A 27,700-nucleotide genomic window follows, 5' to 3' on the forward strand; every position below is an offset into this window, starting at 1 on the left:
TCTATCTATCTATCTATCTATCTATTTATATATATATATAATTTTTTTTTTCTTTCTCCTATATTAAAGGGAGCGCTTGTGAGTGCCTTGACGGATGACACCTTACATCTTTGGAATCTGCGACAGAAGAGACCCGCCATACTGCATTCCCTGAAATTCAGCAGAGAACGGTAAGAAAATACAGTTCTTATGTTACCATTGGCCAATATTTTAGTGATTGGCGCCTTTATCATAAACCACTAATGGCTAAAATTCCTACTTTTTATTGTACCTGGTTGTGTTTGAATCTGAAGCAGCAGCTCTGTTATGTTCATTATGCGAAGTACGGAATCCTCCTGAATGTATTCATTGTCACAATAATAATGGGACTGGTTATGAAGAAGTCTTTTTCACAGTTTCTTGCTACTAAGTACAGACTCTAAGAATACTTGGTGTTTCTATGCTGTAGTGTTACGTTAATCCATTATTAGTCTTGTTTGTATCTCTCTGGCAGGCTATTGGGGTGTTTTTTTTTTTTGTTTTGTTTTTTTTTTGTTTTTTTGTCAGATGTATCTTTTTTGTGCCAAATTCACAGAATTGGGTCTATGGCGTCTGAAAAAAATGTTGGAGACTCCGGCTTTTAAATAAAATATTTTCAATCCTTTTATACAATTATTGGCATTGTATATTTAAATAGGTGGCTAGAAAGTTTGTTGCATATTTACAGTCATGTGAAGTCAATCACTCGATTTCTCATGAATTATATGGTCTTCACTGCTTCTGACTGACCATGGCAGCCATTTTTGAAGGATGACGGCGCAGGAGTCTGTCAGTAGATTGGTCTATTAACTCCACAGTCCTACACAGAATATTACACTTGTGTATGTAAGTTTTACTCCTGTACTATGCATTTCTTCATCCCTGTCAAAAAATAAAAATAAAAGAATTAAAAAAAAAAAGTGTTGTCCAAGAGAAATAAGTGACTGCAGAAAAATTAAGAATGTAAAAAACCCCCCAAAACAACCACACACAAAAGCAAAACTGTGAAATCCTCCGCTTGCTGCAGTTTTAAAGCTGCAATTCTGAGGTTCTAGTTGCTACATAGCCCAATATATCGGTACCTGAAGTGATCTTCCCCCTCCATTCTCTGTCACTTTTCTCAGCTCATTTACATACAGACTTATGAGTTATGTTAAATATAAAACAGCTGAGAAGGATATTTCCCTCCTTAGGTGACAGGGCTGTGCAGGGTAATTGTGATTCTCTAGAACAAGATCTGGGGAGGGGGAGGGGGGTGTTGGTCTGTTACAGCTTCCCAGGCCTGTCTTCTCCATACTTCTATTATGGGAGTAAAAACAAAAATCAAAATATGACTGAGGCGGGTCAGGGGTTAAAGGTAACTGGCCTATTACATTCACCTAATGATAGGTTTGATGTATAATGATGGGCCTTGTGTGACATTTCCTATTTGCAGTATGTGGCAACTCCGCGCTGTAGCCGTGTTCCCTTTTGGACAGTGTTGTAATCCACATATGTACATGTAGCATTGTCATTTCTAACCATTCCCACATTACGTAAGTGTTTTGCAAGTGGTTAAACTTGAAATCCCTCTCTGTATTACTATGGCTTGTGTGTGCATGCGTCCATACATACATAAGGCTTCTTACAAGTGGATACTGTGGCTAGCAGAGGATTCATCTTTGGAATGGTTTCATGTTTTATTATGGACCTTTAGATTTAGTAAATCAGCCATTTGTCTCCCATCTGATGTTTCTTACAACTCTATTGACTAGTAACTCAATATTAATCAACATCTTAAGGCTTGTGGAAAAGCCATTAGCGTTTATATCTGCTTTATTTCTGTGACTTTGTCTCAAAGTCATTCTGATGATGTCAAGTCCTTTACTATTGCACGCATTCAGATATGAATATGATTTGTAATAAGGGAAATACTGTAGAATGAAAGACAAATGTTAAATGTTAGAATTAAAAGGAAAAAGTAGAAACGTTTATTCTACTTGGCTTCGGTAAAGAAAATGGTCCAAATCACAGTCTGGGGAGCCCCGTCCACCGTCTTGTGGCTCAGAAGTAGGACATCGGCAATCTCCAGAGCTTTTTGTTGACCTCTACTTGCAGATTCAACAGATCGACTTGCTTTTGGATTTATAAAACAGGGAATCTAGACAAGCTTCACGATGCATTAGATAGGAGATCTGAATCCCTTTCTTGTTGTATGGAGATGAATGAACATCACACTGTTCCTGGAAGCACAGGCTGCTTTGATCATTTTAAGGGAGGATGTATCTGTTCGGCGAGTAATTGCAGGTTTATAGTGGTTCTATGTGATAGCTGATGTTTGCTTTTAATAGCTCTCTCCTGATTCAGAGCATGTTAGGAAAGCTTGTTTTTCTCTGGGAACAGGGATTTTGTTCAATTTAATGTTAACCCTTTTGTTGACAGATCAGACTCTATGCTAGTGTATTAGGGATACATGAGGTTAAATGTTTTTTTTTCCCCACGTTATAATCTATTGACTGGTATGTGCACGTATGTATTGGTATTTCTTTCCTTTTATATGTTCTGTGAGACACGACTAACTGTATTTATATTTTCTGTTTTAAAATTGTTTTTCTACGTTATATTGAAACAAATGGTGCAGGAGTTTTAATTAGAGCAGGGATGGGCAATTAATTTTCCCATGGGCCACATGAGAAATAGTAACGGTTCTAGAGGGCCATGTGCACCGTGGCAAATTTAGCTCCACCCACTTCTCTGACTCCGCCCATTCTCAATCATTTTTCCATGTGCCCCACAAAGTAAAATCCTCCTACAGTCACCGTAACATTATACCCCCCACATTATAACGTTTCTCTCCAAATGTCCCACAGTATTAAGTCCCTCTCCTGGTGCCCCAGTATAAACCAGCAGAAACTAGAGGGGACATTAAACTGGGGCAGCTGGAGGGGGACATTAAACTGGTGGCAACTAGAGGCAGACATGTCCCCCCTCCAGCTACCCCCACGGTTTAATATCCTCCTCCAGCTGCTCCAGTTTAATGTCACCCTCCATCTGCTCACTAGTTTAATGTCCCCCCCTCCATGTGCATTCAGTTTATCTGCCCCCCTACATCTGCCCCTAGTTCCCCCGTCTTGCTCACACAAGCTGTCATCTAGCAGCCTCCATTGCTGGCAGCTTGCATCAAGCACACAGTCCTGTGTGGCTCCGCATACTAACGAGTCATAGCCTATCCTATTGTTAGGCTGTGATGACATCATCTCAGGTCCTTGAAAAAACTTCCACTAGCTATGCGGGTCGGACAGAAGCAGTCAGAGGGCTGGATGTGGCCCGCGGGCCGGACATTGCCCAGGTCTGAATTAGAGTAATGCAAGGTTGTGTAGATGTACTGAAGGTAAGAATTGTACTGAGCTGGATAAAATATAGATTAACAACAGGATGTTGGGAATATATCTGCCACTCACAAAACCCCAAAACCTAAGGCATGTAGTACGAGGACCTCAACATGATACTTCAGGGTTTCATATTAGATTGCATTTACTTTGCTTCCATTCATTTTGAGATGTTGTTGGCTCTACTTGCAGTTTCTTGGATTTGAAAAGCCATTTTTATTTAATGTGGTATAGTAACATTTCCTTTCAAGGAAACTTTGCTTATGAATGTCATAAGAAGTAATTTTCCAGTACTGTAGGATGGCAGTGCTATGGATTTGGAGTCCGTAGAAATGTTCCAACTCTAGCTTCAAAATAACAGATATTGTACATTATTGTATAGCTTTTAATGTAGTTTTAAGTGGGAATTTTGAAGTTGATTCTGTGTGTGTGATGGGCAGCCAGTGAAGACACTGACAAAGATGAATCTAGACTACGGTATATATCGAAGTCTTAGTCTGTCATAGAAAATACATATATTAGAGTTGGGAAATTGTCAGAATGTGTACGGTGGTGAAGGCTGGAGAGGAGGCGAATCTGATCTAACCCTCTCTTCACTCTCCTTAGACTTCATTGTAAATGGACACCGCTTGTGTATGAAGTACATTATAGTTAAAGACAAAGGAATTTTGATCAATTTTCACTTAACTGTGACGTGTCTCTCCTAGATGCTACAGTGTACAGAGCTGATCAGTCGGGGTGCCTGGAGTCAATCTCTATTATTGACTGCCTAAGGATAGGTTTTCAAGAGTGAAGTCTTGGCCCACCCTTAAAGGGATTCTACCACTAAAACACATTTTTTTCTAGTTAACACGTCGGAATAGCCTTTAAAAAGGCTATTCGTCTCCTACCTTTGGAAGTGCTCTCCGCCGTGCCGTTCGTTCAAAATACCGGTTTGTACCGGTATGCTAATTAGATCTCTCGTAGCGATGGGGGCGTCCCCATCGCAGGAGCAGCGATGGGGGCGTCCCCATTGCAGCTCGAAGACCGCAGCGCCGCCTCTATGGTCTTTGGTATCCTCCCCTTCCTTCTTCAGCGTCCTGTCAGACGCCTGCGCAGTACGCTCTGTTTGGCGAAGATTGCTGAACGTACTGTGCATGCGCGAAATTGCGGTGCCCGTACTATGGCTGGGACGCATTTCTAAAGGCTATTCCGACGTGTTAACTAGAAAAAAGTGTTTTAGTGGTAGAATCCCTTTAAGTTAGTCAATAGCTTTATATACCAAAAAAAGGGACCCTTAAAAAACTCAACTTCTACTTCAAAAATAAAGCAGAAATAACATGTTTTATTCAGCTTATCTGCCGGTCACCAGAACAGTCCCTTTCAAAGCATAAGCACAGTCTCCCCGAAGTCCTAAAATAGCATAGTTATTTAGGGGTTATCGAGAAATTCTCCCGCTTCTTCTATGTCTGTATTGTAACTAATGATATTCATGGTGAAATAACAATAGTGAAGGCTCTTTCCTTACAATTCTATGTGGCGTTCCTCCTCCTAGAAATCGATCCATAAACTTACAGCTAGATGTTACCAGTCCATACAATGTCCACACAGTCCCGATACTGTCTATGAATTTAGACAAAGAGAACGGGGACAGTTGTCAATTTTTTTTTTTTTTTCATTTGACAATTGAAAAAGAAAGGAAACTGCACAATGCAAAGTTGTAAGAAAATATTATCCAGTATTTTCCATTTCATGGGGAATACAAGTATTTAGTAAAGCAAACTTGTCTGAAGGGGGGGGGGGGGTCGGCTGTAATGCAGTGATCAAATAACTTTTTGTATTTACTTTATTGGTTGGCGGGGAACCAAAATTCTCAGTAAAATCTTTATAATGCAGGCCTCCCTTTGCTGACAGCCATGGTATATGTGCCAGCATCTTCTGTCTCCAAAGCATGTGGTAAATCTGCCAATTGGGATGCTCAGTGAGTGTTGTCCAGGTGCCGGAGAACTTCTCCTACAGAAACAAAAAGTATTGTGTGCTAAGGCCAAATTCACAATCTAGGACTAATTTATGGTCAATGTTTAGACTGTAATGTTCAACAAAGTCCTTGACTAGGAAAAATATAGCTTCTGACTTAGCCAATACGTCACTGGCATTCAGATGCTAATAAAGCTTCATCCCCTTAGCGTGCATTAGCTGCTATCATCCTCCATTCATTCACGTGCACCAATCCTCTGCTCTTTTTCTAGAGGTTAACCACCCCCGTGAATAGTTTGCTGCAAATTCATGTTGGCAGAACAATTTACATATTTCTTGTATTAGTTTCCTTTTTCTCATTCATGAAAATTTTCATTTTCTCTTGGTGTTTTTTATTTTTATTTTTTTCTTCAGCTTTACTCAATAGACCATCATCCGGCAGAAGATGTGCTATTTATAAACTATATGTTGTTTGCAAAATTTGCATGATGTGGAGCTGCAGGATAGCGGCTTTAATCTCAGGCTTGCTTATGAGAAGAGGTTTACGGTTTTCATTAGTTCCTCCATTGCTTCTTTCTCAGTTTTCCTACTAATAGTTTTGCTTGGCAGCCACATCTATGTGCTGATCCTTCAAGTTATGCTCCCCTTCCCTATACATACAAATAGAAGTACAGGGTATATTTGATATTTTACATACGTTACTTTGCTATTAGTTATGAGTGTATTCACTTGTTGCAGTCCTATTGTGGTTAACCTCAAAATGAATAGTGGAGAATTGGCTGACCTAGATGAATAGAGAATGGGTAATACAGAGTGAAGGAATGATAATGAAAGTTATCCTTGCTGCCTGACCTCTCTCTAGAACTGCTATGTCTTAACCAAATCCACAGACCTTGCCCCAAAAGCAAGTTGTACCTTCTTATAAGACAAATACAATGAACATAGTATCCCTGCCCCACCTTCTGTGTTCTGTACCCTGACTACCCCTGTCGTCTTAAAAAATGTCTCCCAGTAGGCATCGCCGATCTTTAAGTTAATTTGGAATGGGAAATGCCCCCAGATTGTGTGAAGAATTATGCATGATCACAAATGATTAAGGGGTCCTTCTGTCCCAAACTAATAACGCTGTTATGCTGCTTGTGTATTTTGGTTATTTTTGGAGCAGATGGGAGAGCACTGACCTGATGTGGCTGATGTCACCTGTTCACTCCCTGACACCCCCAGTGGCCAAATTTACCCAAGATTTGCTCTTGAGGTCACATGCTGTGAGAGTATGAATTCTAGCTCCAAACTGATTTCTCCAATGATACCACTACTCCATAATCCAATTCGAACCAGGATGTTCGACCCTAGATGGTACAAAACAGGGGGCTTTAAAAGGCTACGTGATTTTTATCATCCGTTTTTAAACTAACTTCCATAGCAACTTTCAGAGCCCAACATGACCCACCACATTCAGAGACCCCACTTCTCCACCAGATGTTTTTTCCTTCCTATATTGTTAGGACAGGTAGAAACAAGCTATTCTGTGCTGGACTCCAGAGCCCTCTGACTCATTAAAACCAGGATTGCTATGCCTCATTTAAAGCTACATAAATCAACTTCCTAATGCCGAGAAATTGCCATTTGTTTAAAGTGGGAAGGGGGTCTTGATGTTCAATTCACCCCACAGAAGTGGACAAATTGTGATACTTCTGGAGAGACACCAGAGAAGAATAATGGTTCATGGGCATCTAACCCCCAAAATTTGGAGTAAACGGTGTAGTCTTTTTATAGGGCATTATAATGTATGCAGGGGGCTACTGTGAGCCATTTTACTGTGTGGAGGGCCTATTGTAAGAAACAATGTGTGGAGGGGCAACAATTGGAAATTATAGTGTGCGGAGGGACTACTACGGGACAATATACTGTGTCCACTGTGGGATATTTTTAAAGAGGTTGTCCAGAATTGGTTCATAATGTTCAGCCTTTTGGTTTCAAAATGTTTGTGTGTGTATATGTATACTGTGTGTGTGTGTATATATATATATATATATATATATATATATATATATATATATATATATAAAATTTCTTTCGTTATTTCCTTCCTCCCTCTAAAAACTAGTTGCGTCTTATCAGGTGCATCTTTATGAAGTGAAATATGCAGAATATATTTAAGTCCCGTTATTCTAAAGGTTTTGGCATATTTTTCATGAGTTGATCTATGTATTGAGTGGAAGAAGTAAAATATGAACAAAGTAACAGTTCACATTCATTGTATTCTTAACATTCTTAAAAATGCTATTGTTTTTACAACCCCTTGAGGATATTTTGATTTGTTGCTAAATAGTTTCCAGAATGAAGCTGCAGCAGTGCATTATTTTGTATTAATCCAGTGCCATGGGATATATTGTATTTGATTGATTGGCTTCAAAGCTTTATACATTAGCATGCTAGAGACAATCTTCATTAGCTTCTAGTTAACCTACAATCTTTTATAATCCAATCGGCATAATTTAACAGGTTTGGTGATATTCTCCAATATTACCAAATCCAAAAAAGGCAGCTTTTATTAGTGGAGTCTCTGTCCTGTGACCCACAGTTTGTAGCTGAAAATCTCCCCCTGCTGTGAGATCTACAGTCTAGTTTAATCCAAGGTAATCTGCATGGGAAATTTCACTTAAAAGATCTCCGGCCAATTTTATACAGCAGAGTTTGGTCTGGGAATCTTGGTGTGTTTAGAGGGGTTGTCTGGGCTTGTGTTTTTATGGCCTATCCTCGGGATCCTACATGATCAATACTCGGCCTCCTGGACCTGTCAGCTGTACGGATCCACTTCTGGTGCCCATCCTGTAAACAATATGGGGTGAGAAGCAGAAAGTACCATATGCTGTGTAGTGCCCTGTACCTTCACTGCAGTGTTAAAGAGGTTGGCCGGGAAAAAGTTCTATTTTTTAAATAGGCCCTATAAAATTGGAAGGGGAGAAAAGAAATATCATACTCTCCTGTTGCTGGCGTTCCGGTGTCCTCCCAGTGCGGTCCTGTGCTGTCGAATTGAAGTCAAATTCCTTGCAGGCTGTGATGTCCCTTCCGATGAAGCCCTTGATTGACCTCAGCGGCCTAAGGAAGGGATACGGACGTCACAGGTAGACAACAATGGACCGGCAGGATTGGTCTGCGTTGGGAGGCACTGGAGCACCCCTCACCTAATGCAGTTACAATTAAAATAATTTTTTTGCCGATACAACTCATTTAGCACTCACTACTCCTGAGGATAGGCCATAAAAAAATATCCTGAACAAACCCCTTTAATGGCCCAGACACTTTCCACCTGAACTGCCATGCTCAGTTTAGTTCAGTCGAGCTGTTTACAAGCTAGTTATTGATGTTGTCATATGAACTTAGTTTGTGAGCCTGAACTTGGACATTTGAAGCCAGTTTTGGCCTTTAATCGCCCAAGCAAGTTGCTCAGCCCTGTACTGTCTGTTACCTGTTAAGGTAATGCTTACTTTTTATTTCCTTCTTGACTTGGTTCTGTGAATAGAGCATTAAGAGTCTAGAAGTGACATGATTCGCAATCTTCTTATTGCTGGGAGTCGCAGGTCTCCCTTGATGTCATCTACTGGTGTGTCATAAGATGTTTATCGTCTGTTGTTGCACTTTATTTGTTCCTTTATGACTTTGCCAGGAGTGAATCAGCCTGTAGCATTTGTATCACAAGAATAATCCTAGCAATAAGAAGTTATAGCGTACCTGTCATTTCAGGATAAGCTGCAGTGTGGGTAGAAGAGCTGCATTCACATTGGTCAGGAAACTGACTCAAATTCCTCCTCCAAAAAACGCCTCATTATACAGTCCTATGGTGAGGCATTTTTGGAATTTGAGTTAGTTTCCTGACGAAATTCCAGCCCAAAAACGACTTATTCATCAGTCTTTAGAAGTTTTTCTCTGCATTTTAGGTTTAGAATTTTTGGATGTCTGGTACGGGGAGACTAGCTGCCATACACTGTACACAGAAAGTACAGGAGAATCTGCTCTATAACTGTCTATGGCACTCAGAAGCAGCACCAGGACCGTGCAGGACATGTATAGAGAAGCACCAACATACATTTTCGATTTGTTGTGATAAGCTTCGATTCAGCATCATCTTCTCCCCCTTCCCCCTCCTGTTATCTCCTGCATTTACTCTTTCATTCTTTGCTCCCATACCCACCCCCCTTTCCCCAGTGCATAGATTTCTTTAGACCTGAGTCATGTGACCTGGCAGCCCACTTTGAGATGGATAGAGCAGAATGCAAAGCGATATATTTCCGATGGCTTTAGCCGCTGAGAAGCCGCGCTTACCTTTTGCAGCAGGGTAGATCCTAGTGGGCTGAAGGACCTGTGATGATGTCATGACCATGTGATCGGACTCTGGTGTGGGCGGAGCTATTCAGTACAGTGCCGAGTTACACAGGAAGAGAAGGCTGCAGTGAATGGAGACTGGAAGGTAAGATGGAGGGAGGAGACAGCAAGTGTAAGCAAGAGGGGGGGGGGGAAAGGTTGTGCAGGCTGTGTGTGAGCATGATAGTGGGGTTCAGGCTGTGTATGAGTATGATAGTGGGGTTCAGGCTGTGTATGAGCATGATAGTGGGGTTCAGGCTGTGTGTGAGCATGATAGGGGGGTTCAGGCTGTGTGTGAGCATGATAGTGGGGTTCAGGCTTTGTATGAGTATGATAGTGGGGTTCAGGCTGTGTATGAGCATGATAGGGGGGTTCAGGCTGTGTGTGAGCATGATAGGGGGGTTCAGGCTGTGTGTGAGCAAGATGGGGGGTGTTTCAGGCTGTGTGTGAGCATGATAGAGGGGTTCAAGCTGTGTGTGAGCATGATAGTGGGGTTCAGGCTGTGTGTGAGCATGATAGGGGGGTTCAGCAGATTTAGTGGAAGAGAGCTTTTGTGATTAATCACTATGTTTAAATTATGTTTGATTTGTAGCAATGAGAATACATAATGCATATCAGGTATTTACATTCCGAATCATAACTGTAGCAAAATTAAGGCCCGTTCACACAGAGGGGGCAGATTATGCCGCGAAATCCACGTCATAATCCGCCCCCTCACAATGGCGGTCTATTTAGACCGCCAGGCTTGTTTTTTGCGTGAGCGGCATGCTGCCGCTCACCGAAAAAGAAAGCGGGCTGCCCTTTCTTCAGGCGGATTCCACGGCTCGGTGAGCCACGGCGTCCGCCTGGCAGCAGTAACCTCCAGAGTCGGCCCATTAATTTGAGCCGACTCCGGGGGGGAAGCCGCGACAGTCGTGATAAGCGTGTTTTGACCCGAGAGTGACGCTGCTCTCTGCGTCACTCTCAGTGCCTAAATCCGCTATAAATCCGCTATACCGCCCCCCTGTGTGAACTAGCCCTTACAGTTATGAAGTAGCCAACAAAATTATTTTTTGGTTTGGGGTCACGGCAACATGAGGAACTGTATTGCGGGGTCACGGCATTAGAAAGGTTGAGAACCACTGGTCTAGAAGAAAGAATGTGGCATTCACTAGAGCTCAATTAAAGTGCCTTCATTCAGTTGTCAGATGGGGTAGTACAAAAGTGTTTCATGCAAACTACCATTCCCCAAAATTGGTTCAAATCCGGCACGTGCGCAGTATCGCTTGCCTCAAGGACGCGAGCATACTGCCATTTAGAAAAATGGCGCAGGAGCGTGCGCAGTAGCACTCCGGAGGAAGCGATAGTGCGCATGCGCCGGATTTGAGCCAATGTCGCCGGAAGAAGAGGACGATGAAGAGCCAGGACTGGAGGGCGTCGCTGAAAGAAGAGGAAGGCGTGCCAGAAGATAACGTTGGACCGTGCATAAATGCCCATTGTGCACGATGAGTATAATTTGCATATATGTTTTTATGGGGTTTTTTTAAAAAAAGGGGGGGGTTAAAAACACTAGCGGCGCCTGATTAGCCCTTTTAACGCATTCACGCATATGTGGGGCTCATACAGCATAATTTTGCTGATAGAGCCCCTTTAAAGAAGAGGTTTTCCAGGCTAAAAATAATGACCTATCGTAAGGATAGGTTATCAATATCAGATCGGAGGAGTCAGACACCTGGAACCTCCATTCGTCAGCTTTTCACAGGGCTGGTACAACTCTGTCCTCTGAGCAGTTGCTGAATGAAGTCGCTACAGATGATCTCTTATTCAAGTGAATGGGAGCTGACCGCAGTACCCTGGTCTGATTTAAATCACACTGTAAATGGTACAAAATTTAAACCATTAGAAGGCAATGGTGGAATTGCCGCTTTTATTATATTCCCTCCCAGAAAGCATTAATAAAATGTGTCCCTAAATGTTGTCATTAAACTTTGCAACCCGTCCTACAAAGAACAATTCCCCATATAGTTACATTGATGGAAAAATGAAAAACTCAGAGGTTGTTCACTGCCGGCCAGGTATGAGAGGAGTGGGGATCTGTGAGTAAAATATCAGACGCTACCTTTTGGAATCAAATAAGTATCAACTAAACTCCTGTGGCACCAGCGGACGCAAGCGAAAACAACAAACTGTTATACTCTCCTCTCCTGGGCATCCAGCATCTGACATCATACAACTGTGATTCGGCCTCAGCGGTGACCCCTCTGGTGCATGACAACACCAGACACAGGTAAGGGGCCACACGGTGGCTCAGTGGTTAGCACTGCAGCCTTGCAGCGCTGGAGTCCTGGTGTTCAAATCCCGCCAAGGGTAGAAAACCATCTGCAAGGAGTTTGTATGTTCTCCCCGTGTTTGCATGGATTTCCATCCCATAATCCAAAGACATACTGATAGGGAAAAAATGTACATTGTGAGCTCTATGTGGGGCTCACAATCTACATTTAAAAAAAAACAAAAAAAAACACCAGACACAGGTGGTAAGAGGTGAAGAGGATGTCGCATGCCGCAAGGGGAGAGGGTGAGGCAAGTGTTTATTTTATCTACTGTCCGGGAGCCAGAAAGGGGGTAATATACTGTGTGGGGACTAGTAAAGGGGACAATATACTGTGTGGGGACTAGTAAAGGGGACAATATACTGTGTGGGGACTAGTAAAGGGGTGTTGTACTGCATGTGGGCCAATTAAGGGGATTTTATGATCCACAAGTGAAAGAGTCTTGCGTACAATTTTAATTAAGGGGTCTTTTTTTGGAACCAAAGATTGCTGGGATCTGGTATTTTTATAGCTTTCGGGCACAGAGGCGAGGTTCACCTTTGGGGGAGCTAATGTGTTTAAGCTTAATAACCGTCCAGATTTGTCTTACACTTACCGATTTTTTTTTTTTTTTGTTTCATAAGAGCCATAACTTCCCCCCCACCCCCTTCATTTTACTGTCAACAGAATTGTGTGAGGACTTTTTTAAAAAAAAAAAAAAAAAAAAATTATGCAAGACGAGCCGGTATTTGTATTGGTGTTGTTCTTGGGGGCATAAGATTTTTTGATTTATTCATTATAACTAAAACTAACCCAACAATTCAGGTGTGTTTTTTTAATTAAGCGTTTATTAATTTTATAAACCTCATACAAACCCAAAATCAGTAATGTCAAAGATGATACATCACTTATTCATTATGATTTTTGTGTGTGTCCCTAGGTGACCTGAACTTGTGATCATTTTATCTTGCATAATAATACACTGCATTTCTTCTATAATGGCATATAGTATGAAACTGACAGGTTCTCTGTCATTGCCTAATGGCATACACTGTAGGATCCTGGGCACTTCGTTAAAGGGAGTCTATCATCTATTATATGATTGTATTGGTTTGGACTCATGATGTAATGGCTGATGTCACATCTCCATATTTCTACCGATGTTGAACGTTATAGGCGTAGTCACAATATGACGGCACCGGATTGGCTGGGGAGGAACGGTACTGCGCATACAGTACTCTGACACCCAGAGTATACCTGTGCTTACATAGACACAGTAAATATACATATATACGCCTATATCGTATAGACATATATAGTAGTGGTGTTCTGTATGTTAGTACTGCCTTGAAAAATAACCCAATCCTTTATCAGGTTAATGGGCTGCAAAACATAGATGAATTGCTACCTTTATCTTCTCACGCCTCACATACCAAATGAGTTTGGTATTGCAATTGATTGTGTCTCTAGTGTGTTTTGTTTTATTTTTAGAGGCAGTAATACAAGTGTTAAATGGTGTTCTACTTGTTGATCATAAAAAAAAAAATTGTCATCAGCTTTCTGCAGTGAAATTTTCTATGTAAATTCCTTCTACGCTGTTCTTCATCTGGAGGTTTCTTCTTATAAATATAATTTTCTGTGTTGCGCTTACTGCTAATTTAGGCTGGATCAGTGTAGCTTTAGAAATGCTTCAATTGGCCTAATTACTTGTTTTGCTAATTATATTTTTTATTGATCTAAACTTTTGCACATCTGTATTAGGTGTGTGTACATAATCAGCCATAACCAACCTGGGAAATTAATGCGTTCCTTGTAACTGATGGTAAATGGCTATGATTAAAGAAATTATATTCTACTATACTATGCTGGTGATGGAACTGTACAAATGTCAGCTTTCTGCCTCATCAAGGCATCCTGTGGGAAATTCTTATGCACAATGATATTACATGGGGCCTTTATTGGACTTATGCCTACTGATTTTATACGATGGCAAAAGTGGCATTGTCTGTCAGATGTCTTTTACACATTGAAGCTATTGCTTCTAGGGGTAAAAGCTTCATGTATACAGCACTTGACAGCCCGTATGCTTGCACATGGACCCATACATTCATTCTCTGTTCACTCAGCTGTAAGGCTCTGCTTTCTTAGCTTGAAAAACCTATATATTTGCAGTTATGCCATAAAAAAGCAGTTGGATGTTGAATAGGGCACTGGGTAAAGTAGAAAAAAGAGAAAGGAAAGAGCTACTATGTAAGAGTAAAAATGATATAAATTTAGGAAATAAAACAACATCAGGTTTAACTTTCAGTACTAAATATAGCCTGGAATATAATGATATTATTAAAATAGTGAAAAAGAATCTAACTATTTTAGAAACAGATATAACAGCTAATAAAATTTTACAACAAGGAGTTAGATTTGTTTCCAGGAGGGGGGATACAGTAGGTAGCACTTTAGCACCTAGTTTTTTTGCACCCGTTGACAGCTAATAACAATGTAGAATTACCAGGTTTTTTTTAGATGCAAACAACCCAAATGCCGCACCTGTCAATATACATGCGATATGGATACAATTAGTAGTTATGCCTCTAATTTCAAAGTGAAATATCATACTCATATGGATTGTAACACCACATTTGCAGTTTATTGTATTAAATGTGAGGAATGTAAAGTAGATTATGTGGGTTGCACCACTAGACCCATAAGAACTCGAATTTTGGAACACATCAAAGACAGTGAAAAGAGTACATTAGAAGGTATATCTGCGGCTTCAAAACATTTTTTTGTTGATACATAAGGGCTCCATGAGAACATTGAAATTTTGGGGATTAGAAAGTGTAGCAGATTCCATCAGAGGAGGTAATCGTAAAAAATTATTACATAAAAGGGAGGCTTTATGGATCTATAGGTTCAATAGTAGACAACCAACAAGGTTAAATATGAGAACAGATCTTACCTTCATCTATTGATAATCTAGCTGCGCTAATTTAAGCACACTTACCTGCAGGGTGTGCATTATGTCCGATAGGTTTTCGGCCAAGAATAGGATTCCAGGCGTAGTGAGGGTTAATAGTTAATGGAAACTCCCACAGATTGTATCATGAGAAGTGAGAAGACCGCTCATTGGCTGAATTTAGTCACGTGGTCTCATAGCACTAACAGACAAGCATGGGACTACTTGATAGGAGCATTAACATCACGTGACCGGAGAGTCCAAGGGTTTGAGTGTACAGCGAGAGCTCCTCGTAATACAAGGTAATGTCATCTAGATTAGAATGTCACTTATGGTAAAAGGATGTCACACACAAGGATTAGTAATATCATAATCCTAGGGCCTGATGCATTGCCTTTAATGTTTAATATAACATCGGTATAGATATCATGAAGTAAAGTAATTGATGAAGGGCTCATTTAGAGCCACTTGTTATATGCATATCAACACGATTTATGTTTATTCTTCCATAAGCTGTATATTTGGTGAGCAGTATATCCACGGGAAAGCTGACATATGATACTTACATGTTTCTATTTACTGAATTACGAGTAGTAGCCGTTTGAAATCCCCAGTGACGTAGCTAATTATGTTAATGGGTTATATCTGCTAAGTAACATTATTTAAACTCACCAGTTTTGCCAGTAGGCCAGCAAATACGTACAAGAGCTATGATTAAGGGACCAAGTCGGTCCCGAAACGCGTCAGCTACAGTTATGCGTTACTGACAGCGGTTTTTATATCGTCCTGTCCAACTATCTGTTGTGTGTGTTTTTTCCTATCTTTATGGAGTGTTTATTGTGATTTTTTTAAAGAAGACGACATGAATAAAATCATTGGATTTTAAAATTTATTGAACAAGTGTTGCAGATCCTTCTATGTTATACTACAAGTTGGAATAGAAATTACCTTGGTCCTCAGTCCCGGAGGCATTGGATGGTGCACCTTGTTCATCTGGAAATGGTGAGCAATATTGGACTTTTCTTTTTTGTTATTGAAATTGCTATTCATAAAAAAGCAACCCCGAAAAATAAAACTTAGTCTTGGAATCTGATATACACTCCCCAACACTGACATTGTAACACCAAGAAGGAAGAGTCTTAGAATTCTAGATCACTGAATCGACTTATTAATATGCAAATGATAAAAAAGGAAACAAAATATTAAATGTGTCTCCATTTATTCCATATCTGGTATGAGTACCATGCACAGAAAACGCCCACACTTATATGCCTTAGCGTGCCATCTGTGAGGTTATTGATGGTTGTCTGGCGAATGTTATGCCACGCTGAACGCATTTCAGTATCACCAAGATTGCCTCCTGGTAGCTCCCTTTGCATTTGCCGACCTATAACGTCCTAGATGTGCTCAATGGGAGACAAGTCTAGAGACAACGTGGGTCACAGAGGCTTCTAACAGTAGCACGAGCAACATGTGACCTTCCTATTGGGACACTGGAGAATTGGCCATGCCACTGTTTTCACAACTAAATCCATGTAATGCCAAGCTGTTGGTGTACCGGACATGAAGACTAGAGGCTTCCAGCTGCCATACATTATGCCATATCAGAACCCGGGGAGTAGGGTTGGTGCGATGTTCCCTTGTTGAGGTGTATTTATGGTCCTGCCCATGTGGTCTCCAGATTTCCAGCTTTTATTGTGTCTGAGACAAAAGTGGGACACTCTTTATTTAATAGGCAAGACCCGTCATGCTGTGTATGTTGAGGGCCCTTTACAGCTGATGGTGTGAGGTCAAAGGAATACCCGTAGATGGACGCCTGGCTCATATTCCAATGTCATGTAGTCACTGTCTGATGGCTTTTGTAAACCGTGTTTACCATCCTACGCTTGGGATGTGATGTCTAATTTCACATTCACAGAATGGTTCACTATGCGTTATTCCTCCATTCAGAGGTTTGCCTCTATGGACCTGGCATTCCAGTTAGTTGTTTTTTTTTCCCTTACACCATTGTGTGTCCATTAGGACAAACAATGTTAGGCAGTGCCGACCTCTCGGTGTAGGATTGTAGCAATCTCCAGAGTAATACACCGGTGTTCACGGATTCTGTCTTCCTCAGACTGCCATAACTGGCACGTCAATGAACAAGAGGCATCACACAATTCTACTTGGTCTGGTTTTTGAGGTCCATATACTAGGGCTACCTAAAAATAAAGCTTGTCTTTTTTTTTTTTTCTTGTCCCCAAGCCTATAGGCTTTAACCTCAATTTTAATGTTTTTGCTTAAAGAAATGTAAAAAAGCTATGGTATATTTGCTGCAGGTTTCCTCATCCTACCACCCAACCACTGACTAAGAGTGAAGATACAGTTGGTGATACAAAGCCTACATAGAATATCAGCCTCGGGGGTAGGACTTACAGCGAATGCACAGTTCTGATGAAAATCAAGACCTTGGTTCTTTTTAATGTTGAACACACAGAATTAATTGTACAACTCTACTGTGAACCGAAATATAATATGTGTCCTTCAGATCTTGGCAGGGGTGCAATGTCCAGCCCTTTGTTCTTCTCAGAACTTTACTTTAATAGCAGGCTGTTCACCATGATTATGGATGATTCTGTTCCATAGGGAAATGGTTATTGTTTAATTTTCCTATACAGATGTGGAGTACAAGTCTATAAATAGAAGAGAAGAACATAGCACTGTAGAAAGACTATTTATTTCTCTATTGTTACTGTATCATAGATCTTTTCCTTTCCCGATCACTGGAGTTAATACAAATGACTTTATGCTGCCATCAAAGTCTGTTTCTCTTCATCATCCTCCTAACTAGTGTGAGATATGTCATGGATAATTGAGGTGACAATATCCCGTAGTCTCAGCAACAACATTGAGAACTCTTCTCTGCTCAGCTCTCGATTTATCAAAGAGAAGATTCAGCAAACACAGAAGGATGTGGAGGTAATAGGGGGGGTAGTCTATGAAACACACTTTGTGTAATGAACGTGCAAACAAGTTGAGAAATTCTTGAGATCGTGAGGCTTGTACCAAAGTGTGATGAAATCTACTTATGTAAGCTTCCTCTGCTCAGTGGTGTTGTAAAGCTCAGTTAATGTTGAAAATATGATGTGACATTTCATAGCTTAGGAACCGATATTTAATGGTTGAGAATAGCAAAAGTAGACAAGGCTGTAGCGTTAATTATTTTTTTTCCTTCAGTTGCTTTTGGTATCATATGGTTGAAAACAGTCGGAATTAGGATATTTATCCTGTATCCAACTGCATTTACTGTATATATCCCCAATCCCAACGGTTTTCAACCAGTGATATCTCTGTAAATGATATAGGTAGAACTGAATCTCCATTAATATGGCACCAAAAGCAAATTTCTACGTTTTTATAATGCCTTACGCTAGGTTCACACCTGCATTCGGGTTTTTATTCATGGGGTCCACATGGGGAACCCACAAATGGAAACCTAATCCACTTGTGAATTGGAAAAAGAAGTTACCCGCAGACTATAATGGAGTCTGCTGGATTTCTTCCCGAAAAAGGTGGAAAAATGGAGAGAAAAGTCCTGCTTTCAGTACTTTTACTTCCACATTTTTAGGCTGAGGCTCCAAATTGTGGAAACAGAGGTTTTTTTTTTTTTTTTTTTTTTTTAGCCAAGGCCAGGAGTGTATTAAGTAAAACTTAGAAGTATAAGAACTTCTTATGTTCTTTTTGTAGCCATTTTTGGCTTTGGCTCATAAAACCAGCAACAAATAAAGCTGCGTTTCCGCAATGTGGGGCCTTGGCCTTAAAGGGGCTCTATCATTGGGAAAAGTCATTTTTATCTAAACACATGCTTGTATAGGCTTTAGAAAGTCTATTCCACACTTCCCTTTTGTATGTAGATTGCCTCAGTGGTCTCTGAATAAGTCTGTTTTTATTAATATGCTAATGAGCTTCCAGCTAGTACAGGAAGTTCCCAGCAGCCTCCTCTCTCCTATTATCTTCTATGTGTGTGAAGCAAACAGGAAGCTGAGTCATCATCATCATCAGCAGCAGTCTCCCATAGAAAACAATAGGAGAGGTGTGCACGATCTATCGTGCACCAGTCTAATTAGTATATGAATAAAAACGGACTTATTCAGAAACCACTGAGGCAATCTACATACTATAGGTAGGTGTGAAATAGACTTTCTAAAGGCTATGCAAAGGTGTGATTAGTTAAAAATGACTTTTTCTAGTGATAGAAAAGTCATTTTTAGCTAAGCATATCTTTGTATAGGCTTTAGAAAGTCTATTACACACATACCTTTATTATGTAGATTGCCTCAGTGGTTTCTGAATAAGTCTGTCTTCATTCATATGCTAATGAGCTTCCAGGCAGCACAGGAAGCTTACATACAAACTCCTTGCAGATGGTTTTATTCCCTTGGTGGGATTTGAACACCAGGGCTCCAGCGCTTCAAGGCTGCAGTGCTAACCACTGAGCCACCGTGTGGCCCCCTGCACATGAAGTTCCCAGCAGCCTCCTCTCTCCTATTATCTCCTATGTGTGTGCAAACAGGAAGCTGAGTCATCAGCAGCAGCCTGTGCTGTATACACGCATAGGAAACTATTGCAAAGAAGGTGCACGATGATGATGCACCAGTCTAATTACCATATGAATAAAAATGGACTTATTCAAAAACCACTGAGGCAATTTCCATACTAAAGGTAGGTGTGGAATAGACTTTCTAAAGCCTATGCAAGGATGTGATTAGTTCAAAATGACTTTTCCCAATGATAGAGCCCCTTTAAAGTGGAATAGGGAACGGAATCCCCAAGTGAATACCGCGCACAGTCTTACTAGTCTTAGATATAGCCCTTTGAAGTGACTGTACACAATGAGAAATAGAGATGTAGCCCCATACTTTGTACACAATGAGAAGCTAAGTAAGAGATAGCTCAATCAATAGAGATGCAAGGAAAAGACATTTAAGATCCAGGGTTTCCCAGAAAGGGGCCAACAGTTGTAAATAAAATATATTACAAAGTCTACTCATGACACAAATGCTGCCAGAAAAGCAAAAGTTGACCAAAAATTTAGTTGCGCTTTAACCAGTGCAGGGAATGCACTGATGAGCTTTATTATTCTCTGGATAAGCCCTTTTATTCTATCTTTTTAAAGGTCAAAGCTCTCTTTTTCCTGATTCAGTAATTCATATTATTAAAATGTTTTGTAAAGTTTTTAAAACTTTTTTTTTTCCCCCATCAAAAAGTTTTCTTACAATTTTCAAAATAAAAAAAAGAACCAGTCAATACAAAGACCAGCAACTGTAAGAGGGGAGGGTAATGGGGTACAATGAATAAAAATACAGGGGAGGGGGGAGGGAAAGCGGGGCAGTGAACATGGCAAAATTGCTCACAAGTGAGTAGAGAGAAAAATAGAGAGTGGGTGGAAATAGCCATTGTGGAGACTGGAGGATGACCCCGATAGGAGGAAGAGGAGGGGTGACAGTTTGGAGAGTAGTAGAACTTATTCCAGAGTAGCCAAATTTTATGGTGCGTACTGTCGTCTTTTAAAACGACCTTTTGATTTACTGCCATCACTTATGGCATTAATAGATGTTGTAATATACAGGTGTAGCAAACTTAACTGAATTTCTGCAATTGTGGGAGGAATATGCAAATCTGTCTCTCAAGATGTAAATAGGGAGACGGTGCCTCTGTTATGCTGCCCTCTATAGGAAGCACCCTGAACAACATGCCAGACTTTCCCAGAAGCCTTTACTGCATAATGTGTTTTTTTTTTTTTTTCTGCAATTGGTTAAACTTCTGCGGGTGGAGATCTTATTGCAGAAGATTAAAAAAAAGAAAAAGAAAAAAAAGATGAAAGTTATTTAAATGTGTTTTTTTTTTTTTTTTTTTTTTTTTATCAGATATCACACTGCAGAAGTTCGGGTAAACTCTGCTACATCTGTGTGTGTTTGACTCATTTCTGTGGAATACAACCATAAAATTGACTTTGTGTCTTACTTTTTTTTTTTATTTGCCAGTTCCACCTGTATTATTTTGGAGATCTTTCAGTTGAAAACATTGTTGGGATTTGGGAGGTCTATATACTTTGTTTTGTTAGTGAAGATTCAGGAAGGCCTACAACCTTCAAGGTCATATTGAAGCTTTTGATTGTGGGGGACAGTCTTGTATGTTGTTGTGAGTTCTAGAGAATGGGGGATGCACAGGAGAAGTCTTGGATGCGGTTGTGTGAGGAGCGGGTGCGGATAAGAGCAACCTGGTAGAGGTAGATTATTTAGAGTGGAATCGTCATGTTTGCAGATGATACCGAGCTCTCGAGTTGTGAGCGTTGAAATTCCAAGTGAATTAATGTGGCTAAATGTAAAATGCTGCACCTGGGTAGTGGAAACAAACCTTATAAATAATAAAGCACTATGTAAAACTACCACTGAAAAAAAAACCTTTGGGGATGTTGGTGGACAGTGGCAAGTAGCTGCATGAGTTCCTTTATGAGACTAGCCGGACCACGTGGAATACTGCGCACAATTCTGGGCACCTGTTTACAGGAAGGACGTGGCTTAACTAGAAGAGCTGCAGTGAAGGTTGACTAAGGTAATTTAAAGGGGTCAATCCAGCTTTCAAAAATTAACTACAAATACATCCACAGCAGTGCTAAATACTCACTGTTCCCTTGTGCGCCCTTTGCTTGGCTTTTTTTTACTTGTGGCTCCTTGTCTCACTGTTATATATATGAAGCGAATCTGTGAACAAACTACATTTCCCATGATTCATCTGCCTGCTCTCACTCTGAACCCCTTTCTTCTCCACTCTGCTGAGTGCACAGGGTCTGTCTTGTCTCTCTTCTTCAGTCAGAGCAGCATCGCGCCCCTCCACATATCTGTCCAGGCAATAAATCACTCCCATGAGTGGCTTCAAGGGGCAAATAGGTCACATGCTGATGTGATGTCTGCTGGCTCAACTGCTCACAGGTAGGGGTAGTGAACATGCAAATAGTGTCACAGCTGTAATTTACCTGGAAATAAATCGGTTAAACTGTGTCAAATTTGAACAGGATATATAGTAGGAAGTATTTTGTATTGATGGTTCCTGATGTTTTACTTATGTTTTCTTAAAAACTGGATAACTCTCCTAAGGGGAGTATGAAGATCAGGAATTAATGTTGGGGGTTATTAAGGATGCAAAAAGCCTGCTTAGGGCTCGTTCACAGTCTCCGTTCTGCAGGTTTCCGTTTCCTGCATAAAACAGGAATGAATGGGTGAGAAAGATGTCCGGCCGTGCGCGTTTTACGCTCTCCACTGCGAAACCGGGTTTTTTAATCCGGACACAGAGTCAGACATGCAGTAATCTGTGTCCGTATTAAAAAAAACGGTTTCGCGGCGGAGAGCATAAAACGCTCATCACCGCTCACGGCCGGACCCGCTTTCCGTCTTCTTGCATGTAGAAGACGGAAAGCACAGAAAGGAGTGCTGAACGCAGGTGTGAACCTAGTGTTAGTGGTAACCTAAACTATATAAATATATGAATGGACCACGCTGAGATCTTTGTAGTCTGTTTTCACTTAGGCCTATAACTATGACAAAGAGGCATCATTGTGTCTAGAGAGAAAAAGGTTTGGTCATAAACTGGCTTGTTACAGTAATAGCGGTGAGATTACAGAACTCTCTGCTACCGCCTGTGGTGATGGAGACGACGTACAGATTTAAGAGGGGCCTGGGTGCTGGGATTTGATCCAATTGCTATACTTGAGAGTTGGGAAGGAAGTCTCTCCCCTAATATGGGGAACTTGACATTGCATGTGGCTGTGTCTCTCTCCCCTCTTTACAGGATTATAGGTTGGACTTGATTGTCTCTGGTCTTTATCCAATGCTACTTGCTTGTGTCCTACTTATTTGTATAGGACACATATCTTACACGCACGCACGTATGTATGTGGGTTTTTTTTGTTTTGTTTTTAAGCTAAACACATATTAAGCAGTCACTTGCTATATAAATGGAGTCATTTTTCCTCCCCTGTGATATCCTTTTTTTTATCAGTAGGAAGCCAGTTAGATGTTCCCCTGCAGCAAGGAGAAAAAAAAGCCATAAGTGTATAGTACGTGATTCCCACATCTTTTGTTAGTCTAATCTGTGCACAGTTTATTGCTCTTCCTTTGTTGTCTTATGTTGAGGCGAATACAATTAAATAGAGAAACACTGTTTTGTTCCCATTCCACATCACCAGTTTCTGCTCCTCTAATGACTTCTGCAGAGAGCATGCAACTGCTGAGAAGAGACTCCTGGATCAATCTTAAGGTGGACCAGGTGATGCATGAAGCATTTAACACAATGTTACACTGTTATGAAGGGCTTATTAGCTGGCGTTATTTTTAGGTGATGTCGGCTCATGAAGACGCGGCTGCAGCTTTGTACATCTCGGTAATTAATGTGCGCAGCCTCCTGTTCTGATCATGTTTAGTTCACATTAGTGCCACAGTCAGTCACTTCAATCCATAAAAATCTGTCTACAAGATGGAACATCTTTATCTGCTGGATGGATGATAGATTTTTTTTTTTCCTACTGTATTTTTGATATTTATATGTAACTGAAGAATTTAAGATTTACTGGATAGTTTGTGGAGGTTTATGTAATATTTAGTGGATAATGTCTGCTGTTCACTTACGTAAAGGTGTGCATGTCTAGTATACAGAGGAATGTTAGGAAAGACATTATGACACTGTCATTTCCACAGATCTCCTATTAAAGGGGTTATTCCTATCCACAAGATGGATGATAGATTTTCAGTTTCAGAGTCATTTCGGTGAAGGAGTGGTCATGCATTTGCCCTGTGTCTCAGATTTTGGCTGTTGGTTGGTGCACGCCTTCTCAATCACTACCCTTCCTCACCTTGTCTATAGTAAACACCCCTTTTCTTTGTTACCCTTAACAAATGGTTCTTGGCTGTCTTTATGTAAAAGGGTTTGCCTCCTATACTACACACTGACAGTGCCCATCATAAATGACAATATCAAACTGTAAACACTTATGATGAATATGGTGATGCCCAGTTTCCTTTTCTTTGACATCTGAACCAGACTGCCATGATGACTTCCCCTGGTAACTTGAGTTTGCCACTTATCAATTACCGCACTGGCAAAGGGTGTCCCCAGCCCCCAGCAACAGGAAACAATAAGGAAGCAATGACTAGAAGGCCCCATCCTCTTTTCGGTTTCAGTTGTTTCCTGTCCTTTGGGAACTGCAAGGAAGATACTGTGTTATTGCTGGGGATGATGGGAGTTATCCATGTAGCAGAGTCTCTGTCCCACTATGGCAGTGGGGGCTGCACAGTGAACTGAGACTGTGGGTGCTATTGGCATCCAAGGGCTGTTTTGTACTTACAAGCAACATCCTGGAAAGCCCTGTAGCTTGGTATGGTTGGTCCCTCCTCTAGTCCCAGTTGAAACAGTGAATTTATATTTTTTTGGAGTGACTTTTTTTAGGTGCAATATCCTGCTGCTTCTAAGACCCATAACCACTCTAAAAAGTGTGCCATATGTAAAATGTCTGATGGCTTAACTTAAAAAATCACTTTGCAAAAAAAATGCATTGAGAAAGTAGTAATGGAAGAGTCTTCCTCTTTTCTCAAGTCACTCGTATGTCTCAGGTTTTCTTTCCCTCTCCTTCAGTTGTGGATTCCGTGTCCTTTCCACAAGGAGCTGAGCATACTTCCAATGACTGTAAAATCACTGATTTAGACTTTAGCTAACTTTTAAGAGTTTTTCTGGCCTCAGAGTTTTCATACTGCTACCTGTCCACGAGTCCTCAGTATGTGATTTGTACCAGAAGCTGGTGCGGTGCTGCAAGCAATAGGGGTGTAGCATCCTCGTCCCCCACTGCGTAGTGGCAGTTCTGGAGAATTGCAGCGTTGCTCCTCACATAAAAAGGAGCAGCCTGTATGTGCTCCCTATCCACTGCATCGGCTTCTTGTAGCCTCTAGGGAAGGTATACTCCAACTACTTTTAGTAAAGGTCCGTTGACCAGTGTCTGCAGTCAAGTAAGGGTCCATCCGAGCAGAACACATCCAGTGTTTATGGTATTTATTGTACAAAAAGGCACACATGACTATAAGGCACTATAATTTTTTGCATAAAATGTTGACCTAAAAGAAGGACTTTCATTCAGCCAATGCCATTTCGCTTTATCAGCAGCTAGTTTTGGATAGTCTGGCGTATAAACTATTGGGTGAATCCATTTTATCACAATAGAATGAAGCATACTGCTGTCTGGAGTTTCTTGTTCTGTTTTATGGCGGACCCAGCCCATCGGCTTGAGTCAGCTAGAACAGCAGAAGCCTGACGCAACATCGATGAACTGGGATTATCTCGGAGACGACACTTTGATGCTTCACAAGCTTCTATTAGTCACTTTGTCTTACTGCTTGTAGTGCGGTAAGAGGCCTTAAAGGGATTTGTCAGCTGAATATGTAAAGGCAGCATATTATTGCTACATGTGTATACTTCGGAGCCAAAGTGGCACAAACATTTGGCTAATAGGAGCCATGATAGACTACTTCTAACGCAATTTTTTTTTTTTATCCAGTATTTTCTGAATACATATATTTATGTTCCAAGATATAACTCAAAGGGTTGATTCAAAAATACAGTAACCTTTTAAAAGTGTAAAATACCATTAAACAAATTGGATTAAATGCTAATGACATGCCGACTGTACATGCCTGCCGGCCACAAGAAAATGGCCACTTACAATACTGTGTAAACAGCCATTTTTCTTGTGGCCACGCGCATGCGCAGTCTGCTTTGCCCGAGGCCTAAAAGTTTGAAGCCAACCCCCGGAAGAAGACGCGGTGAAGACCCCGTTCCAGAAGAAGATGGAGGCGGCGATGGAGAGTTCTCTCGCAGCATTGGGGATGCCCCCAGTACTGTTTGAGCGCTGGGGCCCGCCCCCAGTTCTGCGAGAGAACTTATTTGCATACCAGCGGAAAACGGAATTTAACCGAACGGTGTGGCGGAGAAGTCATCTAAAGGTAGGAGACAAGTAGCCTTTCTTAAGGCTATTCCGACATGTTAGGGAGAAAAAAAAATATTATTGGTAGAATCCCTTTAACAGTTGCATATTGTACCTGTTGTCACTTTTTTGTTCAGCTGAATAAAATGTTTAGTTATCGGTTGTATGAAGGGCTGAAATCCTCTGTCTGATCAGCAGCTTACATTACAGCCATGAAGTTATGTAGAACTTTTGTTCTTTAGACGTCAAATACATGGTCAAAATAATAATGAATGGGTCATTCTGTGTCAAGTGAACCAATGATTTTTCCCTCTATATTTTTAATTCTTTTGAGATTTTATTTGGTAATAGTGTGTCAGAGAATGCAAAATGTGAAGAAAAAAAAAATTCTAGAAATTTTTTTGGATTTTTAATTGATTTTCAAAGTTCAGAAAGTGCGAATTTCTGTGTTGCCTGCCTTTACATCTCTCCTCATAACTTAGGCTAGAAAAAAGATAGAAAAACAAAATAAACGCCATTCTACTCAGAACTATACATGCTTTCACCAAATATGTCACAAGAGTATCTTTGTTAATATTTTACCCTTGTGAACGCAAACGCAAAATTTTAAAACGTATTTCTGAAAAAAAACGTTTTATTTAAAGATTTCAAAAAAATGCACATGGGCCTGCTATTCTCCGAGCCACATCTGTACCAAAATTCAAGTTGGGATCGCGATGGGATAATATTTTAAAATATAACTATTACAGTGTCATTCCGAAAATCTTGAATTCAGATCTGTTCAGCCTGTGGTCTAAAAGTGTGGGGTCTGTATGTGAGATATGTACAGAGAATGAGCCACCTCACAAAATGTTAATGTTAACTAGTGTCAGACTAGCAGTTCCATACAGGTCCTGTAATATGACACTAGAGTGGGACCATCTCTCTCAGAGGTGTGTTTCTGGTAGGACACTTATTGTAGTTCACCTCAGATAACCACAAGAAGGGAGGTTCCAATCTTCATGTTTGATGCATGTCCCTAATTATTAAAGGTAGAGTAGAGTACGGTAATTAATACAGAAGTCATGTTATGTTCTCATATTGCATTGCTCAGTATATGTTGATGCAGTCACTGATGTAAGGAATGACTGAGGACTTGATGCTAATGTACAATTACTAGGTAGTATGGAAGGACACTTATTGTAGGGCACCTCAGATAACAAGAAGAAGGGAGGTCCTAATCTCCATGTTTGATGCATGTGTCTTATTATTACAGATGAATGTTAATAAAGAATATAACCCCCCCCCCAACCACACCAGTGTCAACTCATTAGGTGTGCAACATATAATTACCAAATAATCCATGATTTTTAGATATCACTGTATTATTTTATTATGTTGATGATAAAAGGCCAGTAGTTTAAAAATGTCCTATTAATTGTTTGATTAGTTCATATTTTATAGAATGAGGATTTATCTACTGGACTATTTTTCTTAATAAATTACATGTTTAGTGATATAATAAAAAACAATTGTTACATGTAGAAATAGGTGTTATAAATATTGGTTCTTGTACTCTTGTTAACATATAATTAGGAGGAGACTATTTAGACAATCCCACTTGAGGATATGAGCAGCTCTTTTCTTTCAGTTTGTTCAATGCATTCAGGTTGAAAATGCTGAACAAGCTGTGTTCTGATGATAACATGTATTTGTTCTGGCACTTACAGTATTTGTTTTTTATGTTTTTTTATTGTTTCATATAAAT

At 40.5% G+C, this 27,700-nt stretch overlaps 1 protein-coding gene across 4 annotated transcripts in view; it reads left to right on the plus strand.

Annotated features, from left to right (window-relative positions):
• Positions 1-27,700, plus strand: part of STXBP5 (syntaxin binding protein 5) — a 338,787-nt gene that overhangs the window by 88,858 nt on the left and 222,229 nt on the right. For all 4 annotated transcript variants that reach the window (XM_075267641.1, XM_075267643.1, XM_075267642.1 and 1 more), the window contains exon 4: positions 70-170. In XM_075267641.1, the coding sequence (XP_075123742.1) occupies positions 70-170 (101 nt within the window). The remainder of the gene's footprint in view (positions 1-69; positions 171-27,700) is intronic.

This window comes from Leptodactylus fuscus, chromosome 3, assembly GCF_031893055.1.
Source record: "Leptodactylus fuscus isolate aLepFus1 chromosome 3, aLepFus1.hap2, whole genome shotgun sequence".
Lineage (NCBI taxonomy): Eukaryota > Metazoa > Chordata > Amphibia > Anura > Leptodactylidae > Leptodactylus > Leptodactylus fuscus.